The sequence below is a fragment of the Lampetra planeri genome, chromosome 2 (assembly GCF_965212315.1).
Source record: "Lampetra planeri chromosome 2, kcLamPlan1.2.h2, whole genome shotgun sequence".
Taxonomy (NCBI): domain Eukaryota; kingdom Metazoa; phylum Chordata; class Hyperoartia; order Petromyzontiformes; family Petromyzontidae; genus Lampetra; species Lampetra planeri.
Window position 1 is genome coordinate 24,479,150 of NC_136108.1, and position 25,899 is coordinate 24,505,048.

At 53.4% G+C, this 25,899-nt stretch overlaps 1 protein-coding gene across 4 annotated transcripts; it reads left to right on the forward strand.

The window, feature by feature from the left end:
* The first annotated feature begins 6 nt into the window (after positions 1 to 6).
* ARHGAP39 (Rho GTPase activating protein 39) lies at positions 7 to 24,815 on the forward strand. Of its 4 annotated transcripts, none has more exons than XM_078611278.1 (8): positions 7 to 3,661; positions 4,493 to 5,045; positions 5,698 to 5,790; positions 15,428 to 15,501; positions 15,963 to 16,162; positions 16,877 to 16,968; positions 17,792 to 17,961; positions 18,234 to 24,815. In XM_078611278.1, exons 1-8 carry the CDS (start codon positions 2,057 to 2,059, stop codon positions 18,426 to 18,428), a joined length of 2,982 nt encoding a protein of 993 aa, XP_078467404.1. In that variant the 5' UTR covers positions 7 to 2,056; the 3' UTR covers positions 18,429 to 24,815. The 4 variants fall into 4 exon arrangements, with proteins under 4 accessions (XP_078467404.1, XP_078467417.1, XP_078467409.1 ...); XM_078611291.1 differs by having other exon boundaries at positions 17,806 to 17,961; positions 18,234 to 18,345; XM_078611283.1 differs by lacking the exon at positions 5,698 to 5,790.
* The last annotated feature ends 1,084 nt before the right edge of the window (positions 24,816 to 25,899 follow it).

Here is a 25,899-nt window from a genome sequence, read left to right on the forward strand (position 1 = left end):
TGCCCACGGCCTGGAGGGGGAGGCCCTTGTCCAGCAGTGGATTGGCAATAAGGGCTGCTTCCGTACATTTTTACACGGTTGCGTTCGATGGCGTTTAAAAAAGGACAGTCTACTAAATTGTGAAATTTTGTTGTCGTAATTTACGTCGGAAGATAAACGCTGCCTCTTGTCTCACGGTCGCGCAGTTCCACGGTGCCATCTCGCACGCGGCTGCAGGTGCGACGATCGGTACAAGCACAAGCCTAGCCCTAATTATACACGAATGTTGTTATTGTTGTTGTTAAACTTGTGCACTTTACAAAAGGAAGGTGGAAAAATGCTAAGGTGCCTATTTTTTTGAACGTGAATATGCTCTGCATTTTGGATTGGGGAAGTTTTCTCTCCAGGTGTTTTTTTGTTGCCAGAAAAAAGGGGAAAAAACCCGATTTTCATATTTTGGTGCTGACAAAGGAGGTCCCATGATGTAGATGCTCACCCCGAGCTCTCATTACTCTGGTAGTGCATTGTCTTTGCGCTGTACTCCTTTTGGCGTCCTCTGGTCTTACACCGTTTTATACGAGGCTCAAAAGAAAGCTGTCTCTGGTGTGAACCAATCAGCTTCAAAGACAAAGCATATATTATCAGAGTATGTTTTTTTTTGTATTCTGACCACAGGTATTGTGGTTAATGCAGACATGATTCCTTGTATAACGTGTTTTTTGTTGTTGCCACTATCCACTCTCTCCCTGCCTCGATCCTCCTCCTACCTTTTTCCAGGTTCTTGTAAGAATAATAAGACATTGTTTTTATTCATGCAAATTCCATCTTCAAAACGCTTACCATTTTGACCCACCCAGACAAACATCTTAACATCCAACATCCAAGCAATGAACGTAATAAAGAATGAACAGGAACCCCCTTTCCCCTCCACCTCTTCCCTCCCCCTCCCCTACCCTAGGTCTCCCACATAAGATTGGTTATACAGGAGACTCTCGATTATCCGTGTGCGGTTTATCCGATTTGCGTATTGGCTGTGCACCTGAGATTTTGACATTAATTAATAACTCTATGGTTCTTTCGGTGAAGTCACGTAGAAAGAAAATAAATTAAATAATAGAATATGACGTTTCGATTGCAACACAAGCAATCGTCATCAGGTAGAAAACATACCTAGTGAACTTAGAAATACAACACAGAGAGTCGGCTAACACACAGTTAACGCATAACCTGGTTGATTACGTTCTTCCAAAGGTTTGTTTTCTACCTGATGACGATTGCTTGTGTTGCAATCAAAACGTCGTATTCTATGATTTAATTTTTTTTCTTTCTACATGACTTTATCGAAAGAACCAAAGAGTAATTCCTGCAGTCACGAAGGCTTCAAATAAATTAATAACTCATGGATTTTCGTTTCAGCCCAAATTAATAATCTAAAAAACAGTTATACAACATTGTTATTCTTGGAAATGTGTATTACAAGCCACGTACTTAAACCGAACAAATATGTTGCTTCAGTTAATCTGAAATCCACGTGATTGCATCTACAGTACAGCAGTTGCATATCTTTACAACAGTGGAGTTTGATGTTGATTGGCGTGGCTTTGCTATCCACTTAGTGGGTGGAGTCTTCTGCTGGGCAGGAGCAGGAAAGTGTCATCACTGAGCACGCGCATCGATCGGTCGATCATTCGTTTTGGCATAGAGATCCACGGAAAATGGTTATATTTTTGGATCATCCACAATTTTTAATTCTCCGCGGCCCTCCTTCCCGTCATCAGCATGAATAATCGAGTGTCTACTGTACTTCCTCTCCCCCGTCATCAGCTCCCCATTTTCCCCCGCCCACCGACTTGGTGTCCTCACTTAATTGGGGGGACAGCGGTGAGGGCCCCTCTCCCCACCTTTTACCTCCCGTCCTTTACATGGTCCAGTTGCGTGAAATGTGACTTCAGGTTATGCGAACCGCGTGGCGTGCTGTTTCGGGCTCGTCACATTTTGTTACAAACAAAAAGAGTGAACAGGAACGCCACAGGTGAGCGAAACAAAACACGACCCAGAGCACGGAGGCGAACGGAGCATGGATCATGTGGGGCAACATCACTCGGGCATTCCGTCGTATTGTTTGTATTCCGCCTACTTTGGCACCGGTGGCAAAACAACGTCTGTTGTTTTGCGTTCCTTCCCGCAGGGCACGGACACGCAAGACTTCCCGATCTACGACGAGCCCCCTGCCGAGCCACAGCTTAGCGTCTACGACGAGCCGCACGCCGACACCACGCACGGCGACACCGCGCAGCAGAGCCGCGGGCACCACGGGGGGACGCCGCACGGCAGCCACGGGGGGACGCCGCACGGCAGCCACGCGTGCCTGTGCTCCGAGCCGCAGCCCGGCCCCAATGAGCGCCCGCGCCCCGCGCTGCACACCTTCTCCTCCCAGGGTTCCCTGCCCTCACCCTCCATACAGTACCTGAGGCAAGCCATCCAGATGTCCCAGGATAGCGCTACTCAAGGGCTGGCTTCTCTGCCCGCGGAGCAGCAGCAGCAGCAACAGCAGCACATCTCTCTCCCGTCAGACGGAGCTCAGCAACGGTACGCGAGCCCCTTTCCCAACAGCGTTTTAAACCGACAGATCGTCAGCTCCCTGGAGCAGTGTCTCAAGAGCCAGCTGGGGGGCACGTTAGAGGGCCGCCCCCTGCACCGCCAGGCCACTCAGGACGGCACGCCTTGTGCGGGGCAGGCGGGCGCCACCGGCCACGGCCCGCAAGCGAAGCACTTTGGAGACTCCAGCTTGGCGAGGGAGAAGGGACACTGCGGTCACCTCGTGCTGGGCTGGCAGGGTTTGGTGCAGAACGGACACGGAAAGCTCGCTAGCCAGGGCACGAGCCAGGAGGCGGTGCACGTTCGATGCAGCAGTCAGGACGGCGACGGCAGACCCGGCGCAAAGGAGGCCGGCTACGGCAGGGGAAACGCTCAAGACGCGCACGGTTCGCAGGGCAGCCAGTGCAGCAGCACCAGACAGAGCAGCCAGGAAACGAGTAGCCGCCAGAGCAGCCAGGACTGCCACAGCCGGCAAAGCAGCGAGATGTCAATGGACGAATCCTTCTCGAGCCACAGCACCGAAGACTCTGTGTCCTCTCTGAGCCATTCGCCCGGCCGCCGCCGCAAGAAGAGCAAGCCGGTGGCCGTGCCGATTGTGTGCCCGCCTCCCCCGCTCAGCCCGGGCCTGGGCCTGTGCTTCCCCCCGCCGGGCGGGCGTGGGCCGCAGGAACTCGTGTCAAGCCTCAGCAACCCCTCGCTTCCCGCGGCGCGCCTCTCCGCTCTCATCCGCCAGCACCAGCTTGGCTACAAGCATTCCGACTCGGAGCTGTCGCGCGGCAGCAGCGAGGCTTCGCTGCCCTGCACGCGCAAGTTCCTCCAGGCAGAGGAGGGTGGCGGGGACTTGGGGTGGGGGCTGCGCGAGCATCTGGGCTACGAGAGCGACGGGGCCCTCCCGTCCCCGCTGGCGGGGCCCGTGGTGAGGGCCCTGAGCGAGGACGAGGCCCTCACCCAGGCTGACTGCTCCGTGCGGAGGGGGCGCCGCACTGCCGCCGATAAGCCGGGCTGCTCGGCCCAGCTCGAGAAAACCATGTCGCTGCAGGCCAACCTTTCTTCCCCCCCCGAGCCGCTGATGCAGCCCTCACAGGTAAATCCAGGCAAGGGCCTGGCATGGACGGGGAGGGCCTGGCAGGGCCTGGCGGGGCCTTGCAGCATCTGGCAAAGCCTGGCAGGGCCTGGCGGGGCCTGGCAGGGCCTGACGGGGCCTGGCAGGGCCTGACGGGGCCTGGCAGGGCCTGGCAACATCTGACAAGGCCTGGAAGGGTCTGGCAGGGCCTGGCAGGGTCTGGCAGTTCCTGGCAGGGTCTGGCAGGTCCTGGCAAGGACTGGCAGGGCCTGGCAAGGACTGGCAGTGACAGGCAGGGCCAGACAGGGCCAGACAGGGCCTGTTAGGGTCAGGCAGGGCCTGTTAGGGCATGTCAGGGCCTGGTGGGCCGCCTCAAGTAGGGGACGGTTCACGTAGAACGCAGGCATACTCGTGTCAGCAACGTGGAAATGATACATGGCCCAGGGTGCCGATTAAGGCATATGCATAAGTAAGCATACAAACGGCATACAAACATGTACAATTTGTTACTTATAGAACATTCATTTATATAGTTAATATCACACACAGTCAAAACACTTGGCGATATATCAAAGGTGAATTAGTGTATACCGCCGGATCATATGCAATGCACTCTGACTGCGGAACAGTTGCACATCTGTGTGAGTGTTTTTTGCTTAGGATTTTTTCAGCTGAGACTGGTGACACATTCCAGTGTGTCTGCGAGATCGTCGTGTGGTGTGCCTGGGCGAGAGTGTGTCTGCTTGGATTTTCACTCTACGGGATAGACTAATTGTTATGATTTTGTGACCGACGAGCAGAGTTTTTGTTGGGAGTAATACGATGTGGGGGGCGTGGACTTTTTGTGAGCAGTCGGCGGACCTGGCTCTTTGCGGCGCGGGGGAGTGGCACGGCGTCACGACGCCCGGGATGCTTCAGGCGATGGGCTCCTTCCGACTCCGCAAGCCGTCCTCCGAGAGCGACATTGAGGGCTGGGCCTCCAAGCACCTCAACACGCACACGCAGGGCATCTTCCGCCGCAAGCTCTCCATCGTGAACCTGCTGTCGTGGAGCGGTGAGGCCATCCGCAAGCCGCTCATCGTCACGGCGGACCGCACCATCATGAAGGAGGCCTGCGAAGTGTTCCGCCTCGTGCAGATGTACATGGGCGACCGGCGCTGCCGGCTGGAGCGCGCGGCTGTCGCGCTGGAGGTGGCACGGCGCGGGTGGAGCTTGCAGGGCCTGCGCGACGAGCTTTTCGTGCAACTGTGCAAGCAGACGACGGAGAACCTGCGCCCGGAGAGCCTGACCCGTGGCTGGGAGCTGCTGGCCATCTGCTTGGCCTTCTTCCCGCCATCGCCCAAATTCCACACCTATCTGGAGGGTTACATCTACCGTCACCTCGACCCCGCGCACGACCAGAAAGGTGCTCCCCCACCCGCGCGGTCACGTCAGTTATTTTGCGAGTGTGCGAATTACGAAAGCGGGGTCACGTCCTTTGTCGATGGCGGGGTAACCAAAGCAAACGGGGGGGATCCGTTTCACCGCCTAGACATTCGGTAACCTGCTGGACCATCGCCCTCCAGACCTTCGGAAAAAAGGGTGTTCTTTAGTCGTGAGACTCGGAAAGTTGTAATAGTCGAGGTTGTGCCGGTTTATACGAATGTTGGCTAGAACCTCACGATTATACTCGTAAAGTATACAACTGGGCCAGAGTTTTCCTGCTTAAGCGGATGGCCTATTGGCAGATGGCTTCAACTCTCGTGTGGTCGTAAAATTGTCCCTTAACTTTCATTATCACCATCCAAAGTCAACCCAGACGGCACTTACACAGCGTTCTCTGACGAGCAACACATCGAAACGCATGATATTGCAAGTTAATCTTGATGTTAAAATGTCAATACATTCGTGTATAACGTGACGATGCTCTGTGATTATACACGACGTTTAACTCGCGTTCAGCCGACTAACGTTGCTCATGTGCATTTCCGTTGTACACAAGATGGAGGAGGTAAGCGTGGGGCATTAGCATGGCCATTTTTTGTGTTTTGTTTCACTCATTTCATCTCATTCTCCAGTTGTAAAGAAGATTAAAGAAACATGGGAAATGAAAACTAAGAAGAAGTCTAAATATCGAAAAAAAAGAAAGCGTGAAATAGAAGATGTTGTCGGTAACGTCCAGCGGACAGCCCTAGCGCAGTGCCACCCTCTCGCAGTCTAACCGTGCCCTCCGCCTGCTGTGCTCTGCTGTTTGCAAGTATCCACTACAAACGCAACAACGGCATGCCAGAGGAATATTGTTCTAAACATTGCGAGTGGACACGCCTTTCTTACGTTTGGCCTCTGAGTAAAAGCGTGCGTGCGGACTGATGCAACGACACCTTGGCATCAGTCACTAAATTACATTAAAAGAACACTCGAGTTGCTGACGGTTGGTTTCCAGTCCCTAATGGCCAAGGAAGCCGACCCATGTTGCTTACTAACATCCACGTCACCCCCCTCACATACGCGGCTCTTCATTTTTGCATGGATGTCTGACGCTTTCCGCCAGGCTGCTTTCACACAGTAGTCCGTCTGTTTGTCCTCCGCAGGCTCCCTGCTTTAACCGGAACGTTTGCTCGCACTCTGTGTTTTAGATGTTGTGTACGGTCTGTGCCGCAGTCTCATTCACACCGTCGGTGTTGTCCGACTGTTTCTGTGCTCTCCAGTGTCATTTTTTTCTTCTTGGAATTTCTGCTATTCGTGTGACAATAGAAATGCATTCTAGATTTGAAGCTTTCGTGACTGCAAGGATTCATACTCTTAGGTTTTTTCGGTAAAGTCACGTAGGTAAAAATGTTTAAATTAATAAAAGTAAAATAAAACAAATTAAAACATTCACGACGTTTCGGAAGCAACACAAGCCTCCGTCTTCAGGTGGAACCGTCACAGCCACGACAGCTGTATCAAGTAAATGAGAGATCACAAGAAATACTACCCCGTATATATATAAAATGGTTGAGGGGGGAAGGGCCAGGAACGGCACACTTTTTTATTAATATGGTAAGGTGAGGCTTAAGACCAAGAGTAGACTGTATAACAAAGGACTGAGCCTTTGTTATGGAGAGGTGTGGTTTGTAACTAACACATGGCAAACATGACAAAAGTGTGAAAAAAGAAAAGCAAGTAAAAAACTAAAACTGGTTTGTTGTTTTACCAGTTTTAGTGTTTTACTTGCTTTTCTTTTTTCACACTTTTGTCATGTTTGCCATGTGTTAGTTACAAACCGCACCTCTCCATAACAAAGGCTCAGTCCTTTGTTATACAGTCTACTCTTGGTCTTAAGCCTCACCTTACCATATTAATAAAAAAGTGTGCCGTTCCTGGCCCTTCCCCCCTCAACCATTATATATACGGGGTAGTATTTCTTGTGATCTCTCATTTACTTGATACAGCTGTCGTGGCTGTGACGGTTCCACCTGAAGACGGAGGCTTGTGTTGCTTCCGAAACGTCGTGAATTTTTTAATTTGTTTTAAGAATAGAAATGCAGTCTGTGGTTCTCACCCTTTTGTAGTGTAGTAACGCTCACGACTCGTTCACACCGGATAGTTGGAGGCACACTGGTTTATTAACACCATACGTTGTGACATACACACTTGAGGGGGTATCGGCCCCCTCACCCGTCTGTCTGAGGACACACCTCCTAGCTAACCCTAGCCTGCCTCAGAGTCCTCCTCTCGTGGACTAGGGGAGGCTATCTTGGCCCGACACTGGTCAATCGGGCCCGGTACTCAGAGTCCAGACCAGCACTGGCTCTGGCTCTGGTACCACGCCACTGGCTCGAGCCTGCGCGGTCCTGACAAGGACGGCGTACCAGGGGGAGACCAGGGCTCTATCTAGGACGTCTTCCGTCTTCTCTTCTTAGCTAACACATCACTCCCGAGCCCCCCGATACATTCCCCTTTTATACACCCCCCTCCCTGAGGGGTGGGGCCCCGGGGGATCGTAACGTCCGAAGCGCGGACGTCGTAGAGGCCACCGGCCCGTGCACTGACGTAGCCCCGCCCACTGTGCTTGTTTACCATAGGCTGCCATGCATAACGGGCTCTCTGTAACACCCCTACATCACTCCCCCCCACATAGCATGCAGCCGTCCCGGCTGCCAACATACAAAAATTTGACAATAAAGGTGCCTTCACCCCCTGACCGCGCGTGTGCCTCACTATTTTTGAACCATAACAGGAACCAGAACAAGACGCAACAACAAGATGAGAAACAACCCGTCGCACCGCCCCCGAATAAATACGAATTCCGTAAAAAAAACAGCCTATATACAATCAGCAGGGAACCCACCACGCACACACAACACACGGTGAACCCAACATATGTACATCCGAAGAGCGGGAAACACACCACCCACACAACACCCAATAAACACAACAGCTATGTACACATTTTCCGGCCTCACAACAGTTTGCGCATTTTAGCGCGCGTCCTTGCAGCGGGCCCCTCACACGGGGTAACCGCGCGTGGCGGACCATCAGGTGGCGACTGTCCGTCTTGAGGTGAGCATTCATCTGACTCCGCGTGACCCTCGGTATCCGCAGGAGGGTTGTTCGGGCGTGAGCCCGTCACTCCTGATGCTCCTGAAGGTGGCACAGCCGGCAAGGCATTAGGTGAGAGTGACGGAGACGGACCCAGCACGTCGGCCGACCCCCCACATGTTTGGCCACGCGCGTGTGAAGTGGGGTTGTGTACCGCAGCGAAAGGTTTTAATCTGGAGGGGTGCACGAACCATCGCCGCTTCCCCCACTTGATGCGCACGCACTGCGGACGTAACACCTCCACCACTTCCACAGGGCCCCGCCACGGCCGCACCAGTTTAGAGGAGGTTGCCAGTGGCACCTGGGGGCAGTGCAACCATGCCTTGTCCCCCGGCTTCCACTGCAGCATGTGCGCTCGACTCAGTCTGAGGCGCTCATTCGACTTCTGACGGAGGTCAGAGTTTTGCATTGCAGCATCCCGTGCCTCGGTCAATTTGTCCAGATTAAATTTAACGTGGTCAGCCAGATTAGTTTTTCCCTGCGGCACGGGGATCCGCAACTGGGCACGAACAGGCGGGTCTGGTTCTCGGCCGTACATGAGGTAAAAGGGAGAAAACCCCGTAGCCGCATGGGGTGCCATCCGGTACGCCGCCAAGACCCCCTGAATTTGTAGGTCCCAATCCGTTTGCGAGTCCGAAACTTGTTGTGATAACATGGACGAGATGGTGCGATGCAAACGTTCGACCATCCCGTCAGTTTGTGGGTGATATGGGGAGGTCCGAATTTTCTTTGTGCCCAGGAGATCGCAGACTTGTCTGAGTAGTTTACCGGAAAAATTTCTACCCTGGTCGGTCAGCAGCCTCTCCGGAGCACCTTTGTCCAGGACATAACCCTGAACAAAGGCCTCCACGATGGCTGCTGCCGACTGGTTGGCCAGAGGCCAGGCCATAGGCCAGCGTGTAAAATATTCGACACCCGTCAACAAATATCTATTCCCTCTGGGGGTGGCGGGGAATGGTCCCAAAATGTCCAGAGCGACCAGCTCGTTTATCCTGGACACTTTAATCGATTGCAAGGGCGGGTTAGACTCCCGTGCCGGCGGTTTGCGTTGTGCACATTGAGGGCATGATCCCAACAAATCCCCAACATCCCTCGTCATGCCGGGCCAGTAAAAATCAAGTTGCAGCAAGGCGAGAGTCTTTTGGGTCCCCAGGTGTAGGAGGCGCTCATGAGCGGCCCATACCACCTTACCCCGCAACCCAGTAGGGACCACCAGCCGATGTCGACGTGACTTCCCGTCCCAATGCATTAGCAGACCTTGGCACATTTCCCATGCGTCGGAACCACCTCTTTTTCCCCCCGCCGCACCGCCAACGCGACGTCGCCACCCGAGGAGGGAGACATCCTCCATCTGGAGGCGCCCCCATTCAATGACGGGCAACCCCAACAGGGAATCTTTGCCCTGTTGTTCGATCGAATTAGGAACCACTGCATCGTCGTCGTTGGCGGCCGCCAAGACAGGTACCGATGTGTCCCCTGGAGGCCTGCAACGTCCAGACCCCAGGAGGCATGCACACTCGGAGGTGGTTGGCAAGCGTGACAGAGCGTCCGCGTTGGTGTGGCGAACGCCCTTATGGTATGTGGTTTGGAAATCGTAATCCTGGAGGACCTCCAACCATCGGGACAATTGTCCCGATGGCTGTTGAACCCTCAGGGCGTACTGCAGTGCCGCATGATCTGTGCGGACGGTGAAATGCCGACCGTACAGATATGGGCGATACTGTTGGACGAAATGGACAATTGCCAACAGTTCCCTACGGGTGACACAATATCGTTGCTCCGCTGGAGACAACACCCGACTGCCGTACGCAACCACACGTTCCACGCCGTCAACCACCTGGGAGAGCACGCCCCCAATACCCGTGTTGCTCGCATCGGTGTCGAGCAAGAACGGTTTTGAAAAATCAGGGTAAATCAGGGGAGGAGCGTTTACCAAAGCGTCCCGAAGGGAGCAAAAAGCAGCTTCCTCCTCCTGACCCCAGCAGAACCGAACCCCTTTAGATGTTAAAGCATGTAGGGGTTTGGCGATAGTCGCAAAATTAGCGACGAAGCGTCTATAATACGACGCAAACCCAATAAAACTCCTAACCTCTCCCACTGAGGTGGGAGTTGGCCAGGAGCTTACACACTGCGTTTTGGCGGGATCGGTAGAAATACCTGAGCGCCCCACGATGTGCCCCAAATAACGCACCGACTCGCGTAACAAATGGCATTTTTGGGGCTTAAATTTCAAATTAGCAGCCCGCATCTTTAGGAAAACCGCCCGCAACCTCTGGAGATGTTCATCAAAAGTTTTGCCAAAGACAATGACGTCATCCAAATAAATCAGGCACGATTCCCATTGCAAACCAGCCAAAACCAATTCCATCAACCGCTGGAAAGTTGCCGGCGCTGAGTGTAAGCCCATCGGCAACCGGTTGAATTGAAACAGGCCGTGCGGAGTACGGAAAGCTGTTTTAGGCTTTGAATCATCGTCCAGAGGAAGCTGCCAGAATCCCGAAAGTAAGTCCAATGTGGAGAAGAATCGCGCTCCCGCCAAGGCGTCAAGCGATTCGTCCATCCGTGGGAGCGGGTATGCGTCGGCAACCGTAATTTTATTAAGGCGCCGAAAGTCAACGCAAAACCGCAACGAACCGTCCTGCTTCTTAACCAGGACGATCGGCGCTCCCCAAGGGCTGTTGGAGGGGGAAATGATGTCGGCGGCTAGCATGTCATCAACAGCCGATTTGACATGGTCCTTTTCGGCGGGACTCAACCGAAAAGGATTCTGGCGTATTGGCGCGCTGTCACCCGTATCAATATGGTGACGCAGCAGATGAGTGCAGCCCAAATCGTATTTATCCCGACTGAAAACGTCGGAAAATTCCCTCAGTAGTGTCTTAAGACGTTGGCGCTCTAAATTTGACAGGTCCGTCGATCCCGCGCAAAGCGCCTCGAGCCACCCTTCATCGCTGTCCGAATGTGGTCGCGGTGCAGGGACAGTGCCGACATGACTCGCGACGGGTTCCTCACAGGGCACCGGCGTTGCGTGAGCAAGCACGGTCCCCTGTGGGACCACCACCGTCTGCGAGCCCACATTGAGGACCGCGATGAAGGGTTCTCCTTCCCCTCTCACTATGGTCTGGGCCGGGAGTAAATTAGGTCCACTGACCCCGGCCCTAGACGGTCCCAACAGAACCCCTTGAGCCCCAATGCCCTTAGCGAAGGGCCGCCGAAGTTTCAAGGGGATCAACATTTGCGCCCCCGGAGGAACGCGCACCGTTCTATCGACGAACGCCGGCACCGTCGCGAACGCCGTCCGGCTCGTAGCGGGGGATGGCAGAAACGCCATGCGTCGGCCCGATGGGAGCTCAATGCATCCCTGGTCGATTAATATTCTAATCGGCATTTTGGCCAGGAAGTCCGTCCCCAGCAGGCACGGAACCGCCAGCGAGGAGGAAACAAAAATCGGCCCAGATAATTTAATATCCCCGACACAAATCTGGGCTCGAATTTGTCCGATGATGCCAAGTGAACCCCCGTTAGCAGCAAAGAATGGTACATTAACAGGCATCAAAGGACGGCTCTGGGCGGGGAGAATGTTATAAATCAACTCCGAAATAATGGTCGCCGATGCCCCTGTATCGACCAGGATGCGCACCTCGACCCCATCGATGTGACCCACAACGGCCGACGACCCCGACGACGCGGCTACAACCCGATGGGCCAACACGGACCACTGGCTGGGTTCAATGTGAGTACCCAGAGCGGTGCGTGTTGGTGCCATGGTACGCGATATTGGCCCCCCCTTCGCTGCGGTGTTTGAGTGTGTGACGGGCGTGTGCGTGGGCCAAACATGAGGGGTGCCGCGACTCGCCGGATTATGATGGTGGAGCTTGTGACGAGGGCCGGCGTCCCGTTGAGGTGTCGTCCCCCGCTGCCGAGGAGAGCGGCACCCCGAGGCGACGTGGCCCCGGATGCCGCAGTTATAACAGCGTGGAAGCGCTGGTGGCGACGATGGATGTTGTAGACGGCTTGAAGCGGCCCGGTCCTCCCGCACTCCCGCTCCGTGCTGCCGTCGATGGTCGATGGAGCAAACCGCTTCCACCGGGAGGGTGGCTGCAGCGACGGCACGCCCGCTCGCTGCCTTGCTGGCCTTCCGTCGTTGAGAGGACAGGTTTGCGTGGAGAAGACGGGCCGCTTGGAGGGAGCACATCTCTGCATCGTCCTGTGCGACAATGACGATGTCTAAGTCGTCCGCCAGCAAAAGTATCTTCTCTGTCACCATGGCGTCGACACCCTCGTCGTCCATTCGTGGGAAGGCCTCCTTCGCCAGTGCCAGGAGGCTTGTGCGGTACGCCAGGGGCGACTCCTTCGTCACCCGCTGGCGATCGTAAAAAAATTGGCGACAGTCCGATGGTGGACCATATACTGCAGATAGCACCTGCATCGCCTTCCGCAGCGTCGAGCGCCTCTCCTTCGGAGCCGACGTTAGAGTGGCGAGGGCGTCGCTGTCGAGGAGTGCTGGCAGCGCGCGGAGAGCCTCGGCGTCTGTCCACTGTGCCATCTCCTGGTGAGCGAGGAAGCGCCGCTGGAAGCCGCCCCAGTCGCCATCCTCGCCCACAAATTCCTTGAGCGGGGGCAGACGCTGATGTAAGGCAGCGGCTGCAGAGGACGATCGCGCTCCCTCGTCACCCTCACTTGACTCAGCGTCGGCCCGAAGCAGCGATGGCATCGCCGGTCGCACCCGTGATGACGTTCCGCCCGTGGGTGGTGACGCGGCAGGCACTGTACTCCCGCCGTTGGACGCGATGCTTAGAGCGGCCACGCCCTCAACAGCAGCTGCAGCGATGGCGGGAGTTTCAAAATGTTGCCCCGTTGAAATGGCGGGAAGGCGCTGTGGTCGTTGGCTGCTGTCGCCCTGTGGCGGTCCCGCAGCCCCCAGCCGCGTGATGTTGTCGAGCATGGCGGCTGCGGCGTACAGCAGCTCGGCCAGCTTCGCGTGCGCCTGCCTCAGCCCCTCCGTCGACGGCTCCCCTTCCTCCAGCTGCTGTGGCGCGGAAGCGCCCAACCCCGGCTGGTCGATGGCATCTTCAGCCGTGTCGGGCCCTCCGACTGCAGAGGTGTCTTCTGCCTCTGGTACCCCGACTCGAGTCGTCCGGCGTGTATCCATGTTCGTACTTTGTTTCACTTCTGACGCCAGATGTAGTAACGCTCACGACTCGTTCACACCGGATAGTTGGAGGCACACTGGTTTATTAACACCATACGTTGTGACATACACACTTGAGGGGGTATCGGCCCCCTCACCCGTCTGTCTGAGGACACACCTCCTAGCTAACCCTAGCCTGCCTCAGAGTCCTCCTCTCGTGGACTAGGGGAGGCTATCTTGGCCCGACACTGGTCAGTCGGGCCCGGTACTCAGAGTCCAGACCAGCACTGGCTCTGGCTCTGGTACCACGCCACTGGCTCGAGCCTGCGCGGTCCTGACAAGGACGGCGTACCAGGGGGAGACCAGGGCTCTATCTAGGACGTCTTCCGTCTTCTCTTCTTAGCTAACACATCACTCCCGAGCCCCCCGATACATTCCCCTTTTATACACCCCCCTCCCTGAGGGGTGGGGCCCCGGGGGATCTTAACGTCCGAAGCGCGGACGTCGTAGAGGCCACCTGCCCGTGCACTGACGTAGCCCCGCCCACTGTGCTTGTTTACCATAGGCTGCCATGCATAACGGGCTCTCTGTAACACCCCTACAGTAGCATTACGTCACGTACACCACAGTTGTCACAGTCCTACCGCAACATCCGCACTCTCGTGTATACATTTACATTTGGTTTTGCATTTAAGTTGAGTTTTTGGCTGTTATACATTTCCACATGACAAGCCACTTGGTTGGGCTATCATTTGTGGCCAGGTCGCTTCTGAAACAGAACTATATAGCTCGGTGGGCCACACCTGGTAAAGTAAAAAAGTAGTTTAAAAGAACTGTTAAATTAGGCAAAATTTTACCTCTGAGAATTACTAATATTGGTTAGATTGTGATGCAACAAACAGTGGCTGGCAAAGTGCTTGTCCCCATTCTGTGTGGCATAGGGGTCACTGAAGGGAATCTCCGAGGGAGCTCTGTGATATCCGAAGGTTGCGAACTCAAATCCCTGGTTGGGGGTTGACTTATCCCACCGTCCCTCCAGGCTCGGACATATGAACGCCGCTTTGCGGGGAAGTCAACAGTGGTTGTCCTATGGATATACTCGTCCCCTGTCATAGTAATGTGGATTGGTACTACTGGTTCAGGACTGTAAACAAGAGATGAGCACCACCTCTATGTTCATGTGAGCAGGAAATCTCTTTGGCTTTGAAACTGCATAGGGAGCCACTGGAGGGACATGAGGAAGGCAGCGACGTGCTCAGGCTTGCATCTGCGAGTGAGAAGTCGGACTGCAGTATTTGGTCATCTAAAGCTTGACAATCAGGGTTTTATGGAAAACGTCTGAAGTGGTGGCTTGGGGAAGCCTCGTCCAGCAGCGGATTGATCATGGTTGCTGAAGATTACAGAGAAAGAGAGCTGCAGTAGTCGGCACGAGATGTGACACAGGCACGCACACGGGCTGTTTGCAGAGGGAGTCTCAACGTGTCAGGAGTTAGATTAGTTGTGTGGCGTCAAAGTTGGGTCGAATATGACGCCAAGGTTAGAAAGCGGCTTGGCCAATCAGAATGTTTCCAGTTCGAATAACTTCTCCGGAAAAAATTACACCGACCCAGAATGAGACAGAATCAATACCGAATGAACAATGAGTTGCAGTTAAATGACTGAAGCGATGTGTAATACCGGCCGTTGGCAGCATAGAATGGTGATCCACTAACGCTGAAATTATTTTATCAAGAGGGAGTAGAGAGGCGGAAGAGAGTAACAGACCAAGGATCGAATTTTAGGGAACACCTCATGACAATGATTTCGTTGGAGGAAGACCTTCGTAAGGAGTGAGATGACAGAGGGATACCAGGAGAGATGCTGCACTTCATGTTAGACGAGTTCAACATCGTTCTAATGTGATGCACTTTGTAAATATTTACATTGTATATTGCTCAATTAACAACCATTATCCCAAATTAAACCGTAAGATTTTGATTACTCAGTCTATACAATTGATATTAGTGCGCACGCACACAGACGCCGTAGAGCCTGCGATGAAGGAACGTGTACCTGTGGAATCGTGATGGGTGTCTTCTGTTGTGTTTATGCAGGCATTCCCATCAGCACCTATGCCCAGTACTGTTATCGCAAGTTGCAGAAGGTGGCTGTGACTGGGGGAAAGAAGGTGAGTGCCCTATCAAACATACCTGACCACACACGGCTGAGTGGCATGGTGGCTATGTACCCGCCACGTTGTCTGCAATTGCGTAGAATCTCCACCTTTCTCTCTCTCTCTCTCGAGGGTAGAGCCGAGTTACAGGGCAAGCCAAAGGAATTCCTTGCTCCATCTCCTTGGAGAATTCCTCAGCTTTGCACGCTCCCTTGCCTTTGGTGCTTTAGAACTCGACCAATGGCCATCGTCCTTTCTCGAGACCAGGCCCACTTTCTCTCGTTTTGGAAGTCCGAATGATGTTCCCTGATCCACGGGTTCCTCTTGCTGTCTCTCAGTGTCATTTTAATAAGTGCATCCTCTCCGCGTTTCTATGTGCGCTTTTTTCATCTTTTGACCCATTTTCTTGTTTCAGATCCGCAGTGTCGTGCGTTGCGCGTGCGAAGTGAAACCGTGAGATTCGGTGTTGTGTGCAGGGACTGAAAAAGCCGAATCTGGAGGAAGTGCAGCAAGCCCGGAACGCCATCTTCACTCCGTCGCTATTCGGCAGTTCCCTGGAGGAAATCATGGCCTTGCAACGTCAGCGTTTTCCGGAGCAGAGGCTGCCTTGGGTTCAGAGTGGCCTCTCTCTGAAAGTCCTAGAATTGCAGGGCGCTCAGACAGAGGGTATCTTCAGGTGAGAAGCAAACATTGTTTTCTTTTATTTTTGTAATTTATCTTGCATGTATGTTGAACTTATTTTGTACCGTACATAGCCAACCTTGCTCATCGGAGGTGCGGGGGAAGAACAACAAACTAAACACCAAAAGCAATTCTAAAGGAATGAGTTTTCGAACTGGATTTAAAAGTGTATAGCTTCAGTGGCTTCCGAATATCGGAAGGGAGGTCCAGAGCGCACGGTGACTGTCTTTCTTCGATCATTAGCCAAAAGTCGCTGCTGCAAGGATGACTCCAGTTTACGTGATCGTTTATACTCCTTGAGATCAGCAAGGTATTGTGGTTCATTTGTGGGAAGCGCTTTGTGTTGAATGAGTGCGACCTTATAAAGTATTAGTTCGACAACTGGAAACCAATGCAGCTCTGCGAGCACCGGACAGACATGGTCGGATCTTGCAATACCTGGAATGACACGTGCCAAATAATTTTCTAGATGCTGCAGCTGGCTAATGTTTTTTTTAGACGTCCCATAGATTGGTAAGTTGCAGTAATCAGGCCTTGTCGATACTCGGCTACACGCCACCGTGTTGGTTATGTTGTGACTCAAAAGTGGCCAAATGTGTCAAAGCCCTGATATGTTTTTAAAAATTAATTGCACGTTCAAGTGAAATGATCGATGGAAGGCACGTTTAAAAGACGCGCACTCCGTAAAGAGCCCCACGTGTCCTTGCAGGGTGCCGGGCGACATCGACGAAGTGAACGCACTAAAGCTGAAGGTCGACCAGTGGACCATCCCGTCGGACCTCACCGATCCCCACGTCCCAGGTGGGGCCGCCTGCTCGCTCACCCCCCCCCCTTCCCCCCTCACCACCCTCACACGGCAGCCCCACCGACTTGTGAGACCTGCTTGTTGTCCCGCTCAGCGTTCAAAGTCATCTCTTGCTCAAATGGGCATTGTGGAGGCATAGGTGCTGAAATCCCATTTACAGTCCTGGCGCTAGTGGTGGCAATTCCACATTTTTACGTACGAGGCGAGCCTATCCAGAGGACGACCACTTGTTGACTTCCTCACAGAATGATACGTGTTTTATCAACCCCGGAGAGATAATGAGCCGAGTCAGCCCTGAACCAGGATTTGAGCTCGCGACATTCCGAGTGCACGCCACCCGCAGCCGTGCTCCGGGCCATTTCGACCTGCCGGGTATTTGATGATTTATTTAGTGTTCCTGTATGGTGCGTACAGTAAGCTCGGAGATGACACAGGGTTATTAGGGGGAGGAAGGGTGGCCTGGTGGGACGCAGCGTCCGTGACGAATTGCTATCGCTCGCCGATGTGTTCGCGTCACGTGGGGCCACCGTCTGGCCACCGACGAGTGAGGAGCTGCCGACATTGAAGCCGTCGAGGTATCACAGTGTAGGACTGGGAACCTTTCCGGGAAGGGCCAGTGGCGCGCACCGTTTGCATCGTGGGTGTTGTCGGTACGGCGTCGCAAGGCCGCGTTCCGGAGCCATTCCATTCTTGGTGACGAGCGTTGTCACGCCGGGAGGAGTCTGTTGCAAACGATCCCATTTTGGAGGGGGTTACGCGCGCGTTACGAGGGGGGTGACGCGCGCGTTCTGCTCGGTGACACGCGGTTGCCGTTGGCAGCATCGCTGCTGAAGCTGTGGTACCGCGAGCTGGAGGAACCGCTCATCCCGCGCCAGTTCTACGAGCGGTGCATCGTGAGCTACGACAACGCCGCGGCCGCCGTCGGCGTGGTGCATGCGCTGCCTGACATCAACCGCCTGGTGCTCTGCTATCTCATCCACTTCCTGCAGGTACCTCACTCCCTCGCCCCTCGTTCCCTCGCTCCTGTGTCCCCTCGCCGCCTCGCCCCCTTGGCCCCCTCGCCGCCTCGCTCCTTCACCTCCTTCCTCCCTTGCTTCCTCGCCCTCTTGCTAATTCGCCCCCTCACCCCTCACCCCCTCCCTCACCCCTTGTTCCCTCGATCCCTCATTTGCGAGCGCTCCCACCTATTCCTAAGAGTAGGCCAAATCCCCCGTTGGAGGGGCTCTCCCCATGAGTTGACGGTGTCGGTGTTTGTCGCCAGGTGTTTGCTTCCCCGGCCAACGTCGCTCTCACCAAGATGGACGTGAGCAACCTGGCAATGGTGATGGCGCCCAACTGCCTCCGCTGCGAGTCGGAAGAACCCCGCGTCATCTTTGAAAACACCCGCAAGGAGATGTCCTTCCTCCGCACGCTCATCCTGCACCTGGACACCAGCTTCATTGAGGGTTTGCAGTAGCGGCAGAGGGCTCCGCGCTGCCCTGGCAGGGTCGTTCGCTCACGTGGTCGCATCTCGCGTGATCGTGACTTGGGTGATCACGTCTCGCATCCTGTGCGATCGCGTTTTGCGACGTGGTCGCGTCCCGCGTGATCGCGTGGTCGCGTGATCGCGTGGTCACGTCCCGCATGATAGCGTCCCACGTGATCGCGTGAATGCATCAACGCGTCAAAAGAAGGAATGGGTCGAATGTTCGGGGGCGGTCGTTCGGGCGAGGAGCGGCCCCGAGTTTGTGTGTGACGGATCGCACGTGACCAAATGGCATTTTAACGGAACGGTGCACTTTATTTTTAAATCAACTTGTGTTAATGGCGGCGCACGTTATTTCAGGTCCAACGTCCCAAATACTCTTTAAGAGATGTTCTGTGGGACATCCAAACTCTTGCAAAAGCCTTAATCTGTCTTCATCTTGACTGTGCCCTGCCCTCCTCTCAAAGCTCTGCTGGTGAATGTGGGAGGCACCGTCCCGGCGCAGGTGTGCTCGGCAGGTACGAATGTTATCCGCCAGATTCAGTGTTTTGGAAGTTAAAGCGTTCGTTTATTTAAGTATCAAAATAGTCCTTAAGGTAATGTGTTTTCACCTGCTGTGTGCGTTTCATGAACGTGTCTTACATTGCTGTACGTGACAGTTTTAATTCATCGTCCGATACGCATCACAGCTCAGTTTGACATTCAAGTGTGAAGTAAATGCAATTCCTTATTCTAATTTAGGCGACAACATGAATTTACATGAATTCTATCGACAGTGGACATAGCTGGTGGCTCAGCGGTAGAGCAAGCTGCTCGCAATCTTGATCGGGGGTTGTCTCAGCCCATCATCCCTCCGGGGGTTGATCAAATAGTTACCATTTTGTGGAGAAATCAGTATTGGTTGTCATATGGATAAACTCAATCCCCGCCAGAGAAATGTTGAAATTCCACCACTGGCCCAGGGCTGTAAATGGGGAGGTGGGCATCGCTGTACTGCTCATTGGTTTGACAAGCCTCGGTGGTGAGATGTCAACTACCTCGCCTGGTGTACAGGAGATTTTGGGCTCAATCTCATGTTTTCCCCATGGTCACGTGGATTTTTCTCCGGATCCTCCAGCAACATGCGTTTAGAGTATTTGGCTGCTATATATTTCCACACGATAGGTCACTTCGTTAAGCTATAATTTGTGGCCAGGTCGCTTCTGAAAAAGAGCTCTATAGCTTAGTGGGCCTTACCTGGTAGTTAATGGACTTCACTTGGCTGGTCCACTCTGAGGTTAGCGGACAGCATTGTCTTTGTAAAATCTGAAAGTCCAATAGGTCCAACGCTACCGAGTGAAGGAGATTAAAGTTGACTTTCACGCCACCGGGTGAGCAACTCATGAGACCAGGGTGAGAGTCTCATTGGCAAGGGTGACCTCTGGGGGGGGGGGGGGTCACCAAAAATTACAAAAGCAAAGCAGATAAAAACAACAACTGTCAGAAGAACCGCTTCACAGAACAGCTGCGAGTTGCTCGCTCTCGTGCGTACGTGCGTTTGCGCGCGCATTGTAAGCGAGGGGTTTGCGCGTGCACTTGAAGGAGCTGGAAATCTGAAAGGTGAGGGTGCTGCTATTTGTTAAGGGAAACAGGGTATTGTGCGTGAGATGCGCAGGTGTCCACGGTGAAACCGAGTTGCCATTCAACAACCCAATCAAATTAACACCATTACCTGGATGGCAAGAAGGTACTAGGGGTGTCGCTGTGCGCCGTGGTGAACTGTCTGTATGTACGTTGATCTTCTTTCGCGCCGTACGTAGCCAACCGTGCTCATCGGAGGTGCATAGCTCACCACAGGCTGCACCGAATCATGCCATCCCCACTGGGGCCACATCCACGGCGGGGTCTGGCCACGTCTTCTCGCGTAGTGGCTGTATCGGAGCGCTGGGTGTATTTAACTGCTGTTGCACAGCAGGATAGATGGAGCTCGAAAAATGTTACGTATTCTTCCAGTGATGCAATGTGTTCTAATAACAGCGTCATCACGTGCCCTTTAATGTGTTTTAACATCGACCCACTCGTGTACCACAACTGAGAATGTGATACCTTGATGTTGTTACTGATTGAAGTGTTCCTAAGGAAACGTGTGCAGTAAGCTCCAAGTCGCAAGCTGGATAGGAATGTAATTATATCATGGCTTGTGGCAGAACCTTCATTTACAATGCAGCACGCATCCATTTATTCTCAAACAGTCGAACTGATCAGTCTCTGTGCTATTCCTTTCACCATGCACGTGAATGTGTTGTCAACACGGGGACCCGGTGAATCGTTTTAACTTCGGGATCGCATCCTGAACGATGCCCAAGACTCCTCCACGTCCGCCGAAGCTCTCGCCTTGCTTCAGCCATTAGAATGCGCGGATCTGTATGTTGCCGGATCCGTACTTTGCCGCCGCGTTACGTCTTAGGACTTTGGGGCAAAGGAGAATTGAGCGTGAGATCAAAATGCTGCATGTGTGTGTGTGGAGAGGTGACGGCGTGATCAGCGCAGAGCACTGCGGTCCCTGCGGATGTAATTTCCGATTGTGTGCACATGCACAGTGAACACGGGTGGTGGGCGGCGACTGAGCCCGTCCTCGTGGGCGGCGGTGGGACTGCGTAACGCGGCGGCGCAGTCCACGACGCTTCCTGTTCCTCTGGCACCGCTACTCCCGCACAGCGGAAACGGCGGCGGGCAGTGGGGGCTGCAGAATGAACGGACGGATCGCTTTCACGCCGCAGGCCTCTTTGCACGTTGTACTTGTGCATGTGTGGCAATGTTTCCACGGGTGTTTGTTGAACTTCTGCTCGCTCCGCATGGTGCCAACCGCGCTCATCGGAGTTGCAGGAGAGCACCTCCGATCACATTTCCGCCGCTCGTCGCGGGTCTCTGCGAGAGCGATTCAAGCGTCGTCGCTCGGAGACGGTGTACAAGCCCAGCTTGCAGCCACACCACGAGCCACTTCTAACCATGCGAGCCCCAGTAGCACTTTCGGTAGCGACGCTCGCTCGGCCGACCTTTGTGGGTTTGCGTTCACTCGTTTGTGTGGCTGCTGTTCCAGATCCAAAACGGCCCACTTCAGCAGAGTCATTACTTTCTCGAACCTGGGCTCTAGCGTTCATTATCCAGCCACCTGCCGCGTTATTTTGCCAATACATTCTCCTGAGCGGGGGGTTTACATGAAATAGCTAATCCGAATTGTAAACGGAGTTTAATGTCCAAGTTTTTGCTTGCATGGGACTGTCTATTTGCATAAAACAGCTTAAGTGTGTCCCCTGCACTCCTGGAAGGGAAAGCCAGGGCCTGGTTCCTGTGGCAACACAGAGGCGGCATCAACTGTTGTTCCTCAAATCAGGCGATTTGCCCCAATTCTAGCTAGTTGTGATCACCAGCGAAGCGTCATACTCCAAATTGTAAATGTGTGTTTACTCTCCAACACACCGGTGTGCTGAAGTAGTAACCAATTGGCACGTTATGTATGTTGAACATCTTTAGAACCGTATGTAGCCAACTGTGCTAATCGGAGGTGCAGGGGAAGTTCAACTAAACACAAAACCTTTACTAATCGGCTGTGTCGGGTGGTGGTGTGTGTACGACACATTTATATCTACGTGATCTAACCCCATAACCGTTTATTATTTATATTATTGGTCACGAAAGCCGACGTGTTAGACTTGTTGACATGAACCGATCCACGGTATCGCATTGAAAATACCCACACACCCGTAGGGTAACCACGATGAACAATTCAATAACACACAAATGTCCGGCAATCTGCGTTGAGTTAATGTGGACAAATGCAGCAAACCGAAAGTAGTGGCGTGACATCACCTCAGTGGTGTCCTGTGGAGACACGGAGAGAGGAACGGCTCATTGCCTGCTTACCCTGGCAGGAAGAATCATCGGTTGGCAATAATGAGTGTCTCTTACTGTTTCACATGTAAACAGTATTTCCCAGAAGTAGTTTTACATTTTTGTTTGTTATAATTATTGTAACTGTACAATATTTTCGTGCTTTTGTGATGTTTCTAAATGTTCTGTCTGGAAAGCCGTTACCACCACGTGCACTGCAGATACCCGGTGTGTCTGTGTGTCCCGATACCTCAGTGGCATGAAGCAGATTTAATGGGATCTCTTTACTTGATTCCTAAAGTATTCCCAATTCATATCCCCGCTTTGTGTTTCTGTGAAATTGGCTTCATGATGCATCTTGTGGTGCAATTCGTTTGGGTAAAAACAAACAATGGAACATCCATTAACTTTCCTTAGAGGTTTCCTATTCAGTTTATGCTCACACCCTTAAACTTAAGTATAGTTAAGGTTTACAACAGGAAAAGGCACTTAAGGTGATTTATGCAAACTCACCAACCGATGTATCCATGATGATGATTGAGTTATGTTATTAACCCGCGCCTCACTTTCGTAGATCAAAGGTGCAGCTCTTGCATGGGGCTACGTAGTAGTCGTGGTAGTCGTCGTGGTTGTTGTTGTACCACAGTTTTATTTCAAATATGTGCACCTCGCCGATGGGGGACTGCGACAGAGACACGCGGGGCCGTTGTGGTTGTTGTTGTTGACGAGCGGCCATCGTGAGGATGTAACACAAGGGGTGTGTCGAGAGAGAGAGACCGTCATGTGTGGTGGCCAGCCTCGGCGGTGAGGGCTGAGATCGGTGGTGCCCTAATGCTTCGATGCTGCAATGCCACTGCGGTTCAATGCCGTCTTTTTGCGATAGACTTGGAGGGCGAGGGGCTGGGGGTGGAGAGAGATGGGGGTGGAGAGAGATGGGGGTGGAGAGGCTACACTGGATGTTGGGGGGTTGTCCTGTCGGTTCGATCAGAGGTGAAGTCCGCAAAGTTCCCTACCTCCTTCCCTCCTACACTTGCTGAGGGCTTGGAGAGCCACAATAATAACAACGAGCCGCAATCGGTAGTCCGTCATAAGCGACGTCACAAAGCAGTCGTCGAAAGAGCCGCACGCGGCTCCGAAGCCGCACGTGACCGGCCCCGGGGCTCGGAGCAAGCGACCTTGGCTGGGCGCCGCTCTGCGAAGCTTCCCGTCGGCAGTAGAGCGGAGAAGAACGCGGACTCGACGACAAAAAGAAAGCAAATCTTGAGTGTTGTACAAAACACCCCCCCCCCCCTCCCAAGTCGTGGCCAGGGTGCCTTGGACACCCTCCGACGCCGGAGCAATCCGTTGAGCTATAAAGCTCTTTGTGTCACAGTTCACCCGGCACAGCAGTGGCGGCACCCTGCAGGGGGAGACGCGATAACAGCAGCTGCTACGGCTTCTGTTGCAGCAGCTGCTATCGCGTCTCTATTGCTGCTGTTGCTACGGCTGCTGCGGCTGCTGTTGCTACGGCTGCTGCTGCTACTGCGGCTGTTGTGGCTGCCGTAAGGGACGGCAACCGAGACGACTCCTCGTGTTAACGTCTAATCACATTGGGCGGGGGGGGGGATACCGTAGAAGTAGCGATGTGAGTGCAATCTCTCGCTCATCTGGGGTCTTCGTCAAGTATGACGCGTGCGTGTGTGTGTGCGCGTGTGTGCGCGTGCGTGTGTGATTGTGTGTGTGTGATTGTGTGTGTGCGTGATTGTGTGTGTGCGTGCGCGTGTGTGTGTGCGTGCGCGTGTGCGTGCGCGTGTGTGTGCGCGTGCGTGTGTGCGTGCGTGTGTGTGTACGGTCTTACAAGGTGGCTGCTTCGGTGAATTTTCCCGAGAATAACGAGGAGTGAATCTCAAACAAAAGCAGGGTTATTCATTATTAATTTCCGTAGCTCGGAAGGAGACCTCGACGCTTCAGAATCGACGTGGCGGTTGACGACGCGTGGCTTCGTGGCTTTTACGCAAACCCCCCCCCCCTCTGGATCTTACCGCGTTATTTAAGAGCTCTATATATGTCACCAGATAAATGTTCACCGGTATCTTTTAAACTTTGTAAAAACTAAAATTATTTAACGAAGATAAATGAAGTCACGCAAATACACAGAGCGCTGTACATTGTATAACTTTGTAAAACAATATCGTATTGTGTAGGGTTAGTGATTTGCTTAAGCAAACAAATAATAATAGTGACGTAGCGTTTCGATTGTTTTTAATCCTGCTTGGCTTGAGCTTGCAACTTGATTATTGGGGGTGAAGGAACTGAAGGAGGGTATCGTGAACGAGTCGTCAACCCGCATCACTCGCCACGGCTTAACGCAACAGTGGACACCGCGCAGGGTTTGACCCGATGTCACACGCCTACACACATATGTATATTGCGCTGCGTGTATATTGTATCGGTGTGTTTATACAGACAGTATTTAATTGGGAAAGGAAGCACTGTTACTGACTACTAATTAAATGTGAGCTTCTGAAACCTGTTATTCCTCCCCCCCTTCTTTTTCTGGGAGAGTAATGCAACTTAATATTCACATCGTAGCGTGTGTGTGTCCGTGCGTGTGTCTGCATGAGTGTGTGTGTGTGCATCAGTGTGTGTGTGCATCAGTGTGTGTGTGCATCAGTGTGTGTGTGTGTCCGTGCATGTGTCTGCATGAGTGTGTGTGTGTGTGCCCGTGTGTGTGTCCGTGCATGTGTCTGCATACGTGTGTGTCTGTGTGTGTGCCCGTGCATGTGTGTGTGCCCGTGCATGTGTCTGCATGAGTGTGTGTGCCCGTGCATGTGTCTGCATGAGTGTGTGTGCATGTGTGTGTGCCCGTGTGTGTGTGTGTCCGTGCGTGTGTCTGCATGAGTGTGTGTGCCCGTGCCTGTGTCTGTGTGCGTGTGTCTGCATGAGTGTGTATGTGTGCGTGTGTCTGCATGAGTGTGTGTGTGCCCATGTGTGTGTCTGCATGAGTGTGTGTGCCCGTGTGTGTGTGTGCACGTGCGTGTGTGTGTGCGTGCCGAGGTTTCGTCTCTCTGTGCACAGGCACGGCGACGAGGCCGCGTGCGGAGACGATTCGTGCTCAGCAACCACGCGAGTTCGATTCCCGGCTCACGGCCAACACCATCGGTGACGATTATTATGAACGAGGTTCCGGGCCTCCCCTAGGTCGACTCGGCCTCAGCTGAGTACCTGGTGCGGTGTGTAGTAAACATCGCCACTGGGGAGACGAAGGCGGCCGGGCGTGGCGCTGGCCACCCACCCCCTCGTGCGCCGTGCCGGCCTTCATAGGTGCTCGCTAACAGAACTTGCCCCGACAGTCTGTTGAGGCTATACGGGGGGGTGGGGGGGGAGATATTTGTATTTGTGTCTCTGCAAGCTTCGATCCTGATTCTGACACCCCTCCCCCCTGGTGAAAAATAGTGTCGGAGGCCTTTTCAGAGCGTAGCCGTTTCTCATGATATTGACAGCCACTGATAAAACAGAGCTGCCATCAACAATCAAGGGATGACATTGATAATCTTTTCCACGCTAGGAATCGGTCTATATATTTTTGATGTTTTATCGCTTCTTTCATTCG

Coding starts and splice junctions, on each gene's coding strand:
- ARHGAP39 (XM_078611278.1), top strand. CDS start 2,057: ATGGATCATGTGGGGCAACATCACTCGGGCATTCCGTCGTATTGTTTG. Junction 5,791..15,427: donor TGAAATAGAAGATGTTGTCG/GTAACGTCCAGC, acceptor GTGTTTATGCAG/GCATTCCCATCAGCACCTAT. Junction 17,962..18,233: donor ATCTCATCCACTTCCTGCAG/GTACCTCACTCC, acceptor GTTTGTCGCCAG/GTGTTTGCTTCCCCGGCCAA.